This window comes from Euleptes europaea, chromosome 13 (assembly GCF_029931775.1).
Source record: "Euleptes europaea isolate rEulEur1 chromosome 13, rEulEur1.hap1, whole genome shotgun sequence".
NCBI lineage: Eukaryota > Metazoa > Chordata > Lepidosauria > Squamata > Sphaerodactylidae > Euleptes > Euleptes europaea.
In genome coordinates, this window is record NC_079324.1 from 29,875,727 (window position 1) to 29,891,174 (window position 15,448).

The window sequence follows — 15,448 nt, forward strand, 5'->3', positions numbered from 1 at the left end:
TGAGACCCACTGAATGGGCTGCCTGCATCTTTTCAGGAAGCTGGGGGCCCATATCCCCACCTGGGCTTGGTAAACTTCAGGAAGTTTTATACATTATCTCTCTTTTTTTTTTTTTGAAAACCCACACTGGGATTTTGTTGGATGATTACACCGACCTTTTATTTAAAAAAAAAACATAAAACTTGCCCATTCAGATGATGACACCAAAAAAGGCAGGTGCAACAGCGCTTTCTTCAGGCTGCCTATTTTTAAAGCATCGTCATGGCGCGTGCTGTGTTCAAAAAGGCATGGCCCTCTTGCTGACCTGTGCCTTGATTCTTTCTTGGAGAAGAAAGGTCAGACTTGTCAGATGGTGGCTTGAGGTCTGGCCTCATCAGCCAACGAAGGCTTTCTCCTGCTGCTTTCTGATCGCTTGTGGGGTTGGCCTGGGTGACAAGATACCAGGGCGTCCGTTCCACCTAGTCCCCTTGGGTATGAATGCGTGGCATTAAGAAGAGCAGCAATCTGAATATACTGTCAGTTTCAGCTGCAGTACAAAAGGATTTCCTAGCCTTAGGAAAAGGCACACTGGGTGAAACCTTTAACACCTAGGCTGTCTCAGTATTTGGTCATTATCTTTTCTGCTCATATGGATTAGTCCATTGGAGGAAACAGCATGGGTGTCTAATGCCCCCATATAGCTGCAGTCACAGAACACAGAATCTTGCCGTGTTAGATCATAATGTGACATCCTGAACTCAGCGGAGGGCCTACTGGCAGCCAGTGGAAAGAATCTGGCCTTACCAAATTTAAAGAAAAAGAGTTGGTTTTTCTCTTAAGGGAGATTCAAATCAGCTTACAATCACCTTCCCTTCCCCTCCCCACAACAGATACCCTGTGAGGTAGGCGTGGCTGACAGTGTGTGACTAGCCCATGGTCACTCTGCTGGCTTCATGGATGGGAGTGGGGAAACAAATCCAGTTCACCAGATTAGCCTCCGCCGCTCATGTGGAGGAGTGGGGAATCAAACCTGGTTCTCGAGATCAGATTCCACCGCTCCAAACCACCGCTCTTAACCACTACACAACGCTGGCTCTCAAACCAAAACGTAATCAAAAGTTTGCCAACAGTTTTATCTGGGGACAACATAGACGTGTTTGGGGCCAGCCACATTTGATTATAAGTCTGCCCAGTTCAAGTATAAAGCAATCAGGATGAAGAGATAAATTCTTGTATTGTGCAGGTAAGGGAAACTGACCTCCCCTCTCCCTTTACTACTCACAGGTGGATTAAGATATCCTTGGATCAAGCTGAGCCTTAATGTCCTGAATGCCAGCAGACCTGAGGACCTGAAGCAGGTAGCGCAGCCAGATAGCAGTCTGAGGGTCAATACTGAGCTGTTCTAGGTCTGGATCCCAAGTGGCAGTATCAAAAGCAAAGTCCAAATGCCATGTCAAAGTCCATTCCAACATAAAGGCCACAAGAGTCTCAGGAATGATCAGAGGACCAAGAAAATACAGGACAGTGGTAACAAATTGTTCCCATGTCAGCCTGGATGTCAGCATGTGCTTAAATAAGCCTAAGAGGAACTAGCTGTTGTTGGTTCCCCTGATTCAGCACTCTGTGCTGGAGGGGGCTCATTATTGTCATTGCTGTCAGCCAGCAGTGCTCTTCATAGTGCTTGTAACCTAGCACTCCTTCTATGCTCGAGTAGGAATGTTCTGCACCTTTGGCACCGCTCCTCCGGTGGCTGTGGAGGGCTGTTGTTGGACAAAAGAGAGTCCCCTGCCCTGGGTGGTTGTAAGCACGGGGGACATTCATCCGTCTGTGCCTGCTCAGCTCGCTGCTGTTCCTCTTTTCCACTGCCTGCTGCTTCATGGTCTTCTTCATCTAGGAAGCCTCAGCAGGCTGCCCCATGACACGTAACCTGTTGCCATTGCTGCTGTGGTCCAGGTCCAAGGTGAGAAGTACTGCAGGGGTCACTTGACTCACCTTCCTCCAGGCCACAAGTAGTCATCCTCCAGGGCAGTGGCCCCACTGGGAACTTTCCTGGAAAGTTAAAGGGCCAGTCCATGCTTCTTACTAGCCCATGCTCTGTCTCCTCTAGTACTTTGTTGCTGCTCTCACTACTTCCAGTATTGGAACTTGAAGCTCTGAGAAAAGTGCCTGGGACTTAGTGAAGCCAACTAGGGCACTTTCTGCTACATTCGTGGCATCTCCCTTTTGGTGTTAAAATGGAGCCCACATAGGTCTTTTATGCATGGGCACTTTGACTTACTTTTGCCACTGGTCTGACTTGGTTTATGCGTGAGTTTTCTGTCCCTTAGAGATGACCTCGCGCCCAGCCCGCACAACGTCTGGGTCTTCCTGAGCCTGTTGTAACGCAATTCTTCAATCTCCCCTGAGATCAGCCGGGGTCAAATCGTCCCCATTTCCATGCATAAGCCAAAACACTGGAGAGGGGAGCTGGGGGGAGGTTGACGTTTTTCTCACAGTAAGCACTACAGCCAATTACAAAGCAACGTTTTCAAGGGGCAGGGACTCAGACGCTTCCAGATTTCTGCTGGTGATTCTGCAGTACTCCGGAAACCCCAGGACTTTCTCCAGGACAAACAACAGCATGCATAGCATTTTAAGGTTTTAGAACAGAAAGGTGTGGGTTAAGAGAGCCTCAAACCCCAGGGAAAACTCCCATGAATGAAAGACAATATATGGTCAAATCTGCAGGACATTTTATATTGCAAAACAGCAGCCACAGGGACAAAGAGAGATCAAGGCCACAGCAGGGCACAGAAGGAAAGGATTTAACTTTTCCCCCCTGCATCATTTTCTTGACATAAGATGGGCCTCTGGACTAGCTGTCTGCCAGTGGGGGGAAATAGGTCATACACATGCATTCTGTATGTTTCTCCCAGCAGGGCAAATATCAGATCTTTGAGACTTTGAAAATTACTTGGGAGGTTAATACCCCCAAACACACCACAGACCCAGTCCATACTGGGTATACCCCTATGGTTGCTATATAGCTATAAAACACATGGATCTTCCAGCATCTTGCCTAGTTGGGGGCGGGGGCACAGTTTATTTGTGAATGAGACATACAGTGTAATTGAACAAATGTGGCTGCCTCTTTCATGTCTGGTTAGGTCTCCTTAGGAGAAGTCATTTGATTGCAAAAGATCTGAATTTAAAAGATGCAAGAGCTATTCCACCTTTCAACTTGGGAATGTCTTTCTTTGGGGAGTCTGTGTATTTGTCATAGCCCAGTGATGTCTATGCATTCCATAACTGCAAAGCCCTTCCTGCTAGATGGTACCACATTTCTTATAATTTTCCTGTAAAAAGAAATAAAAGGGCCATACCAGTAACAAGAAATAAAAATAAGTCCAATGCCAATGGTGCAAAATAGGTAAAAAGATTTTTTATTACTCAGAGTAAAAATTCCCTACTCGTTTTGCCCTAGAGGTTTCTTCAGGGGAATCTGTAGCTATTGCAGTATCCTTATGAGCATACAATACAGAATTTATGCTCATAAGAACTACTACAATAACCACAGATTCCCCTGAAGAAGCCCCTGGGGTGAAAAGCGTAGGGAATTTTTATTCTGAGTAATAAAAAAATCTTTTTACCTATTTTGCACCATTGGCCTTGGCCTTATCTTTATTGCTTATAATCTTCCTGAACACCTGCAAAGGGGATTTGTGCATAAAGCAACATAGGGCGAAAACACATGGTCGCTTTAGCCTCCTTTATTCCCTGTTTCGCCCTGACCTGGATGGCCCAGGCTAGCCTGATCTCGTCAGATCTCAGAAGCTAAGCAGGGTCAGCCCTGGTTAGTGTTTGGATGGGAGATCACCAAGGAATACCGGGGTTGCTGTGTGTGCAGAGGAAGGCACTGGCAAACCACCTCTGTTAGTCTCTTGCCGTGAAAACCCCAAAAGTGGTCACCATAAGTCGGCTGCGATTTGAAGGCACTTTACACACACACATTCCCTGTTTCAGCCAGGATTCAGCCAGGATCGAACGCATGCGTTTTCGCCGAATGTGCATTCGATCCTGGCTGAATCCTGGCTGAAACAGGGAATAAAGGAGGCTAAAGCGACCGTGCTTTTAGCCCATATCTTTCAGGCCCCTGGATTGGTTGTTGTCCAAGAATACGGAATATGGCTATCTCCAGTTTTATAACATGCCTCCAAATCGTAGCGTGCTTGTTTGAATCTTCCCTGTTTTTAAGGGGTATTTTTGCAAAGTGAAATAATACAAATTGAGTGGGGTTTTTTTCCCCTTGTGGGTTGAGCCACTCTTGTGAACAGCTCCACACAGTGTCCAGCTTGCCACATTACAGGCTTTGGGAGGGGAAACGAAAATATTTCAAAAGTTCGTCAAACGTGAGGTCATTTGCTACTGGCGAGCAATGGCGGACCTACATTTTTGGGGCCCTGAGGCTTGAACTGTTATGGGGGCCTCTTCGTAACCAGCAACAACAGGGCAGCATCTAGCAAGGTCCAAAGCTCCTTGCTGCCCTTGCAAGGACCTTGAGGCCCAAATGGTGGAGAACAGAGTGGTGGGGTAGAGTCCTTGAAAATGGGCCATGCAGTGATGGAATAAAACTATAGAACTATTAAGCCGTGCATCAACAAAAGATTTGAGGATCCAGCTGCCAAAATGTAGGCTATGAATAGATTCTGGTGAGCTCAGTGAGCCCTTACAGCTGGGGGTTCGAGTGCTGCAAGCCCCTGAGAAAATTTTGAAATTTGACCAATTACAGGGACATTTTCAGGCCATATGAAATGGGTATTAGAGCATATCCTAAAGTCAGTATTAAGTACTTCAACCCATTGGCTTATGATTCTATCGCTAAAAAACTCCATCGATTTTGTTGAGAAATTTACTCATTAAAAAAAGTTGCTTCAGGGGGCCCCTCTGGGATTAGGGGCCCTGAAGCTTAAGCTTCATTAGCTTCACAGTAGATCCGCCTCTGCTGGCGAGACCTGTTCTGTGGGGACAAATCTACCCCACCCTGCCAAGTCGTATTACACTCAATATGCAATGCGTTTTTTGGCACAGTGATGCCTGTACAGCCACGTCAACCTGGTGGCTGTGGTTGTTTGACTCCACCCTTGGGGAAAGGATTACACATTCCAAGCAATGCACAGCTGCCACCATAAATGATATTCCCTTTTCCCTTTTTGCTTCTCTACAAGATCCAGCAAAATGTATTTTGTATCAGGATATTGTGTGTTTCTGCCCTCCCCCCACCAAAAAAAACCTGGCTGCTTCTCACCCCATGCTTTTAGTAGCTAAGAATACAAATGATTCAGATAATTGTATTACTGTAGAGTAATCAATTGTTAAATGTAACAGGCTGGATCTCACTGGTTTTCTACTCACAGAGACTGACCTTTCCCTGCCTTCCCTTCCCCCCAGCAGTCCGCAACCTTTTCTAATTAAAGAGCCAAATGGCATGAAATTCAGAATAAGAGATCACTAAAGAGACAGTATAAGAAACCCTGGCTGCATAACTGAAAATATATGACTTAACATAACTAATCATCAGCGTGGTGTAGTGGTTAAGAGCAGTGGTTTGGAGCAGCAGAGGACCGAATTTGATTCCCCACTCCTCCACACGAGCGGAGGAGGCTGATCTGGTGAACTGGATTTGTTTCCCCACTCCTCCACATGAAGCCAGCTGGGTGACCTGGGGCTAGTCACAGCTCTCTTCGAGCACTCTCAGCCCCACCTACCTCGCAGGGTGTCTGTTGTGGGGAGGGGAAGGGAAAGTGATTGTAAGCTGGTTTGATTCTCCCTTAAGTGGTAGAGAAAGCCAGCATATAAAAATCAACTCTTCTTCTTCTTCTCCTTCTCCTTCTTCTTCTGACATGTATATGAGCAATACAAAATAGGTTCACAGCTCAATCACTGGTTGTTTTGAGACCTGCATTAGGAAGTAGCACACACGAGGACTCACAATAAGCAATAAATGTATACAGCACCCTGTGCCACAGTTTTAGAGCGCCGTCATAAATCTGTACATGGCTTAAATTGTTTCTCTTTCTGCAAAACATCTCCAAGAAGCCTTTTAGTCCCAGAAAAACCTTGTTGGTCATTCCCTTCACTTACTGGTTATTCTAGTACCCCATCTACTCCTTCCAGGGCTGGATCTTGGGTCTGGCAGGGGCACTTGCCCTGGGTGCAAGGAGAGGGAGGGCGCCAGCATGGGCATGGGGAGCACAGACATGGGGAGAAGAAATGCTGCTGCACTGTGGCATGGGCGTAGCTGCCTGCCCGTGGCCCAGCTGATGTGTGCGCCACCCGCCCTTAGCTCCTGCTGGCCACTGCTCTCCCTCGCTTTCTGTCTGCAGGGGCAGCCACTGTGTGCCCCGCCTGGCACATTTCTCTCTGCCCCCAGGGCCACCAGCGCCTGGCTCCAGCACGCATGCGCATGTGTGCATGGCACACCCCCTCTCCCGCCCCAGGCGCTCCTTCCCCCAGCGCCATGCCTGACTCCTTCAATATGCCAATATGTAAAATTAGGATGGCACATCTGTGCACATCTTAAAATTTTCACCTGTCTATAGAGTTCTTTAGAAACCCTGCCAAGTGCCAGCCTTGTTCAGAAAGCTCATGAAAGCCTTGTTCATACCTTCTACATGCATACACTGAAAGCACAGGGGAAGTAGGAGGATCATGGTGGCAAGTCCCATCCTAACCTCCTTGGACAGAGGAAGGCATGAACAGAGCCCTATTGCTATACAACACCATACATGTGGGTTGTGTACCTGCGGTTAGGGAGCCTTTCTTTTGCAGAGTTTCCATTTGTGCATAGAGATTTTTGCACAAAGGGCTCTTTGCACACTTTCAGAATGTGAGGTGGTTAGAGGTGTAGACCACAGGCACGATCCCACTTTCACTGATAATGGGATGTGGGTAGGATAATTCTTGTGATAACTCTTTACTTAAGAGTTTATTCACTTTGGGGCTTGGCCCATAAGATATAAGCTGTCCACTTTGATCCACTTGGGCTTGATAGCTGCAGAGCAGGCCTAACTGCACTTACCCCCTTTTATAGGATACATCAGTGGGAGTGATTTTTTCTGTGTAAATTTCTACCTTGTCCCCCTTCCACAGCTTCACATACACAACTTCTCTATTCACTTCAGTAGAGGAGCAAGCTCTATTGACATGAATATGTGTGCACTGCAACATAAGAAGAGCCATGTCGGATCACACCAGTGTTCCATCTAGTCCAGCATACTGTTTCACACAGTGGCCAACAGAGAAGACATAGATGCCAAGGTCTTGCCAAATGTTGTTTGCTAGCACTAGTATACAGAGCTTTGCTGGCTATGGAGGTTCCCTTAATACTCACCATGGCTAGTAGCCATTGATGGACCTATCCTCCATCTGCAAGAACCCACTGGATCGTGGTGCAGGAACAACTTCCCTCTTCCATCCCTCGATGTCCTGGACTGAACCTACTTCTAATACAGTAGAAGCCGATAGAATGCTGTAAATGTCTTCAGATCTCCAGGAATTTAGAAGTAATGAGCATATATATAGGCAACAAGTATGGCCCTTGAGCTCTACCAGCATCACAGAGGAAGAAAATGGGAGTCATGGCTTTAAAAAATTTTTTAGCAGGGTGTCTAATGAAAATGCATGTACATGATTGGAGCTGAAGCTCCATTGGCACTGGGCAATATGTGTGATTGATCCGTGTTTCCCCACCTAAATTGTTTTCTGCACCTATGTTTCTATTTAACACTGCTTCTGCACTGTTGGCCAACCTTTCCAAAAGGGGACATTGAGTGGGTAAGGATGTGGGCATTATAATTTGCTATGAATCTTTTATATTGTTGGACATTAAATGTGGCTCTCTGTCCAAGCTGGTTCTCTGGGGAGGAAATGAAAGCCAGTTGCTGGTAAATCTGCACAGGCAATTTGCCCGGCAAATTGATGAAGCCACACAGTGGTTTTTACTGTACCCATTTGCCTTCTGGTATCCAGAATGCAAAGCAGAAAGAATTCATGCCCATCTACTTCTAATTCAGGGACAGCAGAAAAATGAATTTGTTCCAGAAGCAACCCCCAAACTCAGTGGAATAATTTATTTAGCATTTTACCCAATTTCTCCAGTTCCCCATTTCCTTTTGTTGGTGATAATTGCAAAACACAACATGCATTTTTGTATTTTATTCACTGGCCTTATGAGTCAAGAGGATGCTGTACCAATTATTAGTCTTCTATGCCAATAATTTACAAAATGATCATATAGATACATAGTGGCTGCATGCAGCTGGCCACGATCCCACTTTTGTCAATCTGCACAACCAAGCTGCATGTGGGATGAGTTCCACCCGGAACACCCCTACAATGTGCTCTTTCTTCTGCAGGCTCTTCTTCCAACTGGTGCCCCTATCTTCCAATGGAAGGAGAGTTGAAAGAAGTAAGTAGAGCAGGACTTCTCCTAGTCCTCCTCTCTGTCAGGGGGTACGGGTGAAGGGGGAGGAGACTGTCTAGCCAGTTTGACTTGTATGCTCATCTCTAGCCAATCAGGCTTCTGTGAGAAGAGTTTAGAAGAAAATTTTCATTTCCACTTGGAAATATTTTTGTTAGAGTGTGTGTGTGTTTTAATCACAAAAGGGGCCTGGTATGGTTACTCTTAGGGGACATTTTCTGACAAACAAAAGTAATTGGATGGAAGGCAACCGTGTTGGGTGAGTGATTGCTGGTTTGCAATTCTCACACCGGGAAAATCACCCAACTCAATTGCATCCCTTTTATGAAATCCTAATTGGATGCCAGGAGAGCCTGGCTGGCCCAATTTAGAGTAAATTCTACAATATACTTGGGACACCCCTGTAAGAGGGACTTAAGTTGACTTTAATCGTCGTGTCTCTCAGCTGGAAGGTGCCATGTGGGAGAAAGAGGCTTTGTATCTGTAATGGAATCCTCAGCACCCTCGTCAAACGACACCTCTCAGAACTCTTAGGGGATAGTTATGGACAGTTAAACTGGTCTAAAAACTATATATATTTGATGGGTAGAGATGTCCTAAGACAGTGTTTGGGTATCAAAACTCTGTAATCTGGATGGGAGAGATTGTCTGTGAATGACTGGAAAAATAAGTTTTTTGATTGTGTATAAATTGAATAGTTTGGGAATATTCCAAGCATGAGTTCTGTGAGGAAAAAGAGATGGGGAACATGTCATTAGATCCTATGAATAGCGCCGCCCGCATTTTTGGTCCACCCTGGGCAAGGAGACGAGATCAGCTCATAAAAGTATCTTCCCATGATACTGCCTGCGTGTTGGGTTGCCATCAAATTCCTCCTCGAGCGCATCTTCACAGTGAACTTGTATATCTTGAAAGATCTTTGTAATCTAATGTGTAGTTTTAGAAGCGTCAGAGCACGTTGTTTGAACTGGCTCGTATTACCCTCTAATCCAGGCTATGTATTTTCTGAATGAAGAAATGACAAATCAAAATTGGAAAAAAAGGTTAAATTTATGTACCTGTATAAAGTAAGCAAAATTCCCGTATTTTATTCTGCATCTCCTGGCATGAGACAACATGGTCTGCTACTGACCCCCAATGTAGAGCTTTCTGATGTGTTTTCTGATGCCTAGGTCCTTCTTCCCCCAATGCATTGCTTCTCCAAAACAAAGAGTCTCTGCTGCAGGAGGATGCTTTACTTGGGACCTCTCGATATTTTACAATTGACCCAGTACCCAGGGCAGGCATTCATTTTTTGACCGTGCCCCACCCCATGGCAACTATTTTGTGGGGCCCTCTCTAAGTTCTCAAAATTCCAAAAGAGCCCATAATCTTAACAACGTGGGGCCTCCCCTGCACTATGCAACAAAGACCTGAACTGTCGTGTCTTGTAAATCACAGGAAAGTCCTTTATAAACAGGATGAACATATACATAGCTGCCTTAAACCAAGTCAGTTCATCTGTCTGCCCAGCTCAGGATGTTTTATTCTGACTGACAGTGGCTCCCCAAGGTCAGAAGAGAAAAGGCTACTAAAGCTCAGCACCTGCTACCCAAGGCATTCCAGGGATTGAACCTGGGACCTTCTACATGCTGAGTACATACTATACCACTGAGCCACCCCTTTCTGATGGGCATATTGTGATACTAGGCCATAAGCAGGCAGCAAGATGGGGAACAGGAGAGAGATACAAAACCAATGTCCATCCTCAGGACTCAGGAGATACAGAAAGAAGGAAAGTAGGACCCAAAGGAGGCTATCATGTGCTCAGACTTCATGATGGAGGGCTCTGAAATTGCCTTAAAGGCTGTTTTGTGGATGTGACAAAGGAGTGAGAGAGAACTCCAAGCTAAAGGCTCTCCTAAATGTGGTATCTAAAAGTTTTGAACAGGCAGGGTGAGGTCATCTTTGCTCATTCCCTGTGAGACCACTTCCTCTGCTTGCCTTCATGAGAAACCACTGAAGCTGGAGGGGACTGAACTTGTACTGTACCCATGTAGAACGTGAATCAGTTCTTAATGGGCTGGCTGGCTCTACAGGAACCACCAAAGCCTGTTCAGTAAGGCCTGGTTTCCTCAAGAAAGCAGATGAGGTGCTAAGTTTGTTTCTGGATCACTAATTTCACCTCCATCCAAACAGAAAATCAGATGTTGGCAAGAAGAGCATGCTAAGGTTTTTCTGTGTGGGGAATTTTGGTGTATACAGAAGCATTCAATCATGGAAGGCCTCACCTTCAGTTTGCAGAATCCAAAAACAGTTCTGCTGTTTGTGAGGAGCAGACTCTCATTGACATTTTTGTGATGTGTTGTGTTATGTTTTGTTATAAACAAGGTCTTCTGAAGAAGATTAAGGCAAGATAGAGAATTATGATAGATCTGACTGTGAATCAGGTATAGACCCAGTGGCTGAGAAGTGGCCCACTCCTGCCCTAAATATGGAGTTCCATAGTTACCCCATGATTGATAGGGATAGAGGGATGATTGACCAGGGTTCTTTGATAGCAGTTATCTATCTCACAGTTTAGGGTCAAGCATTAATCCCCTGTGTAGCAGAAATGTAGAAGCAAGTGCAAAATGTGTGTGGATTTCTATGGTTCGTTAGCAAACAGTGGGGTTTCCTTGGACTACTTGAATTGTGAGGCTAGTTTATTTTGTACAGTGTATCTCTCTTTTACTGTCTTTTATCTTTTTATGACTCACAGCTTACCTTGAAGACCTCGCAAGATGCGTAGAGCAAAGCCGAAGACTCATTATCATGCTAACTCCGGATTATGTCCTCAGGAGGGGCTGGAGTATTTTTGAGATGGAAAACAGACTCCACAACATGCTAGTCAGTGGAGAAATCAAAGTGATTTTCATAGAGTGTCCCGAATTAAAAGGGAAAGTGAATTACCAGGAAGTGGAATCTTTAAAGCACACCATCAAACTTTTTTCAATCATTAAGTGGAATGGTCCAAAAAGTAGCAAACTGAATTCTAAGTTTTGGAAGCGCTTGCTCTACGAAATGCCTGTGAAGAAAAAAGAGGTTTTATCTCGGCGTCAAGTCCTAGATTCAGCTGAACAGGGTCTTTTTGGAGATCTCCAAACGGTACCTTCCATTGCCGTGACAGACACCTCCGCCTCTTTGGCTGCATCACAAGCAGACTTGGGCAGCTATCAACAAGTGGATTCTGCACAAATGAGACATTACTGCCGAGGATATGAGTACGACATGCAATCAGCAACCTTACCATTAGCCGCCATAAGCAGTAATCACCACACTTACTGCAATGTGCCCCTGACGCTGCTCAACGGACAGCTGCCTCTTAATAGCAACATGAAAGATGCTCAAGAATTCCATAGGAATAACCCCTTGTTACCATTATCAACAAGGGAGCTTAGCTTCACGAGCGATATATGGTAGCAGATATCTGCACGTTGCGACTCTTGACTATTGATTATCAGTGAGACAGATCCTTAGAGGACCTTGAACCGATAACATCAGGTGCCAAAACGTGTTGCCAAGTCACAAGCAGCTCACTTTTATACTTGAACCTCTTTGTTTACATTTCAAAATTATGAGTGGGGATGGAGGGGGAACCTACTTTTTGCGGTTCACTAATAAGTTCATATCTTTTAATGTACAGTTTTAATCCTTCTTTATAACAAAACTATAAGGAGGGGCCATGGGAGAGTATTTTAAAGAAGGGTTTGCAGCCTGATGACGGATTGATATTCAGTGCTATATATGATAAAGTAAGACTCCATATTTATATATTAGTACTTCAGAAATTTAAGTGGAATTTTTTTAGAGAGAACACTAGATAGAAAAGACAACACCGTTTTGCAGTTTTGACACACAACTAGCTACAAAGGGAAGTATTTTCATTTCAAGTTGCACCTGCAGGACCCGTGATCAAAAGTGGAATATGGTGTGAGATGGTCACCAATACATTTTAGAAGATGGTCAGGTGAACCTCTGTAGGTGACTGACAGCTTTTGGTTTTTCACTCAGCAGTACCTATGGTTGGAAAAGAATACATCATTTGCTTTCACATAATTGCTCATTTTGTTGTCAGGATCTTTCTTACGTCTGCTTGATGGTTACCATTGTGTTTTTCTTAAGCAAATTCCTAGGAGTTTAAAAGCTTTTCAGGTTCTGTAGATTTTTTTAAAACTAGTTTAAGCTTGCTATACAGGTTTCTAAGGACTTCTTTTCACATTTTACGTACCAACCGGACTGTCTTCTTGTTAACCAATGGCTGATTGGAACATTTCTTAACCTTCTTGACCTTGTAAAATTTGTATTAATGGGTAATGTAACTTCTTCTTTTTTTGCACAGGGTTATTGATTTATTTTTCAGATTTAGTGATGTTACCATTTACAAACTGACATTTTGACAGAAAATGTCAGCAATAGAGAAAAAAAATACAGCAATAGTCACAAACAAAATGCTGAATTACCAATGGTTTGACTTCTGTTGCATTGATAATCACCTGGAACAGAAAAGGGGGTTTACTATTTGTGGGCATAATCCAGGAAAAGGTTAATATTAAGTCCCACTCAATGGGACATTTGATGGCACGTCTTGCATTCCGTGAACACCTTGGTTGCTGTTTCTTGTGGCTCAATCCTGCAAATAATAGAAGGGAACACTCATAGGTTTATACTAGCATCTCCTTTTCTCTGTGAGTAATCTGCAAAAATAATCCCTACCTTACATCATTTGTTTACTGGAATGGTGGCCTGAATACTGAAAGTGCACATAAATGTAAATTATTATTACTATTATTACACTGGTCTAAGAAATCAGCTTGTTGATGGCCTCTCCCACAAGATTCCTCCTGTTTCTATAAAATAAGAAGATGATGAGCCTAGACATTTGGGGAAGCCCTGACGTTGGAAAAGAACCCCCAAAGCACCACAGTTTTCACTTTGCACAGGGCACTCAAGAAGGTCACAATAAACATTAGAGACTTTTTCAGTATGCAGGCTCTATATCTCCCAGGTTTGCGCATGGGCCCTCAAATTCCTGGAGCTAATCCTAAAGTGAGCCAGTGTGCTGTAGTGGTTAAAGTAGCCTAGGATCTGGGAAATCCAAGTTCAAATTCCCGCTCTGCTGTGGAAACTTGCTAGGTAACCTTGGGCCAGTCACACAATCTTAGCCTTGATCTTGGCAAGTATCTGGATGGGCGACCTCCAAGGAATGGGAAGGGCTGTGGCTCATTGGTAGAGCAGGTCCCAGGTTCAATCCCTGGCATCTCCAGTTAAAGGGACTAGGCAAGTAGGTAATGTGAAAGCTCAGTGGGAGAGCATCTGCTTGGCATGCAGAAGGTCCCAGGTTCAGTCCCCGACATTTCCAGTTCAAGGGACTAGGCAAGTAGGTGATGAGAAAGGCCTCTGCCTGAGACCCTGGAGAGCCGCTGCCGGTCTGAGTAGAGAATACTGACTTTGATGGACCAAAGGTCTGATTCAGTATAAGGCAGCTTCATGTGTTCATGTGAATACCAGGGGTGTGATGCAGAAGCATGCAATGACAAGCCACCTCCAAGCGTCTCTTGTCTTGAAAACCGTATGGGGTCACCATAAGTCAGTTGTGACTTGACAGCAAAACACACACACAATCCTGAAGTACTAAAGGGACATTGGATGAAGCCACAGAGAAACAGTAAAAACACTGCTCCTTCAGCAGAAGGCTTGCCTGGCTCTTCCCAGAGACAGACTTTCACCATATTGTGCCCGGAATATTTGTGCCAAGTTGTATGCCTTTTTCAAATGGCAAAAACAGCATTTACTGATGTTCTTGGTTGTCTAGTGTACACTTTTAAGGCATTCCATGTTACACCGTGCATGCTTTGAAAAAAGAACAAATGCCATCAGAATAAGGCCTGGTTTACAATTGCTTTGAAAGGCATGGTTACTACTCTGTGGCAGTATGGCCATCTTCCACCCACAGAGTTAGGGTACTGGGCCCACATGGGTAGCACCTGATGCGTTGCCAGCACAGGATATAACTGTGAGGTTCTCCAGCCAACCTCAGCAATCCCAAAAAGTCGCTTGCTCAGACAGGCAGGTCTAAAGCAGGTAAACGTTTATTCAGGAGCCGCAGGTACAGCATAAGCAATCCACAGGTTCAAAGCTGCTAATGACAAACCAAACTACAGAGCATAACTTTAAGCACAAAGCAATCCCAGGTGCAAAACCAAGCAGGCCTGGGAATTAGGAGATAATGATGCCTGGTAGGAAGTAGGGAGTGAGCAAGCCATAATACTGAAGTTGCCTGCTTGAGACTCAAGGTCAGAGCAAGGGGGGGGAGGAAAGGAGCGGGGACAGCTTGAACAGCTCAGAGAAACAAAACCAAAAGATGCACTTGAACAGAAATGGGCCTAACTCATGTCAAGAGCCTGCCTGGACAGCATGACTCCTGACATTAACCATGGAATCCACTCCTGCCAGAGATGTAGAACAAATGTGCATTGGTAAAGCAGCTCTAGAAGAAGCAGGAGTTGCTGCTCAAAGAAATATGCAACCAGGTGCTGGTATTTTCCGGTGACCAAGAATGCATGCATGTTCAGCTTCCCATAGTTGGTGCTGGAGAACACAACCATTTCTGTAGGAAGCGTCCTAAGCAGACATGGGATTCACTCTACATTTGCTCTTGGCACTCAGTATGGAAAGCTAGCCAGATAGTATTTGCATCCGATTCTAATCCCAATGCCAATTCTTCATATAAGAAAATCCAGTCCAATTAGTGATCATGGATTATATACAGTAGGAGAAAAAGACATCCAGAACATTTGAGGGCAGATACAAAAGAAAACTTCAGTCCTGGTACTTAATGATATATTTTTGAGGTGGTGTGAACAGTACTCACGTGGAATGTTCTTCCCATACTGCAGTTCTGAGAGTTGCCACACATCCACAGGTTTTTAAAAGTCTTGTTTTTCACTTGTGTGTTTTGCCTGTAATCCTGGTGTTTTGTACTTCAGACCA

The 15,448-nt window shown here is 44.8% G+C and overlaps 1 protein-coding gene across 1 annotated transcript in view; it reads left to right on the plus strand.

Moving 5' to 3' along the window:
• Window positions 1–12,172, plus strand: part of IL1RAPL2 (interleukin 1 receptor accessory protein like 2) — a 545,193-nt gene extending 533,021 nt beyond the window's left edge. The window contains exon 10 of the mRNA XM_056859577.1: window positions 11,178–12,172. Coding sequence (XP_056715555.1) covers window positions 11,178–11,878 — 701 coding nt within the window. The 3' untranslated portion in view covers window positions 11,879–12,172. The remainder of the gene's footprint in view (window positions 1–11,177) is intronic.
• The last annotated feature ends 3,276 nt before the right edge of the window (window positions 12,173–15,448 follow it).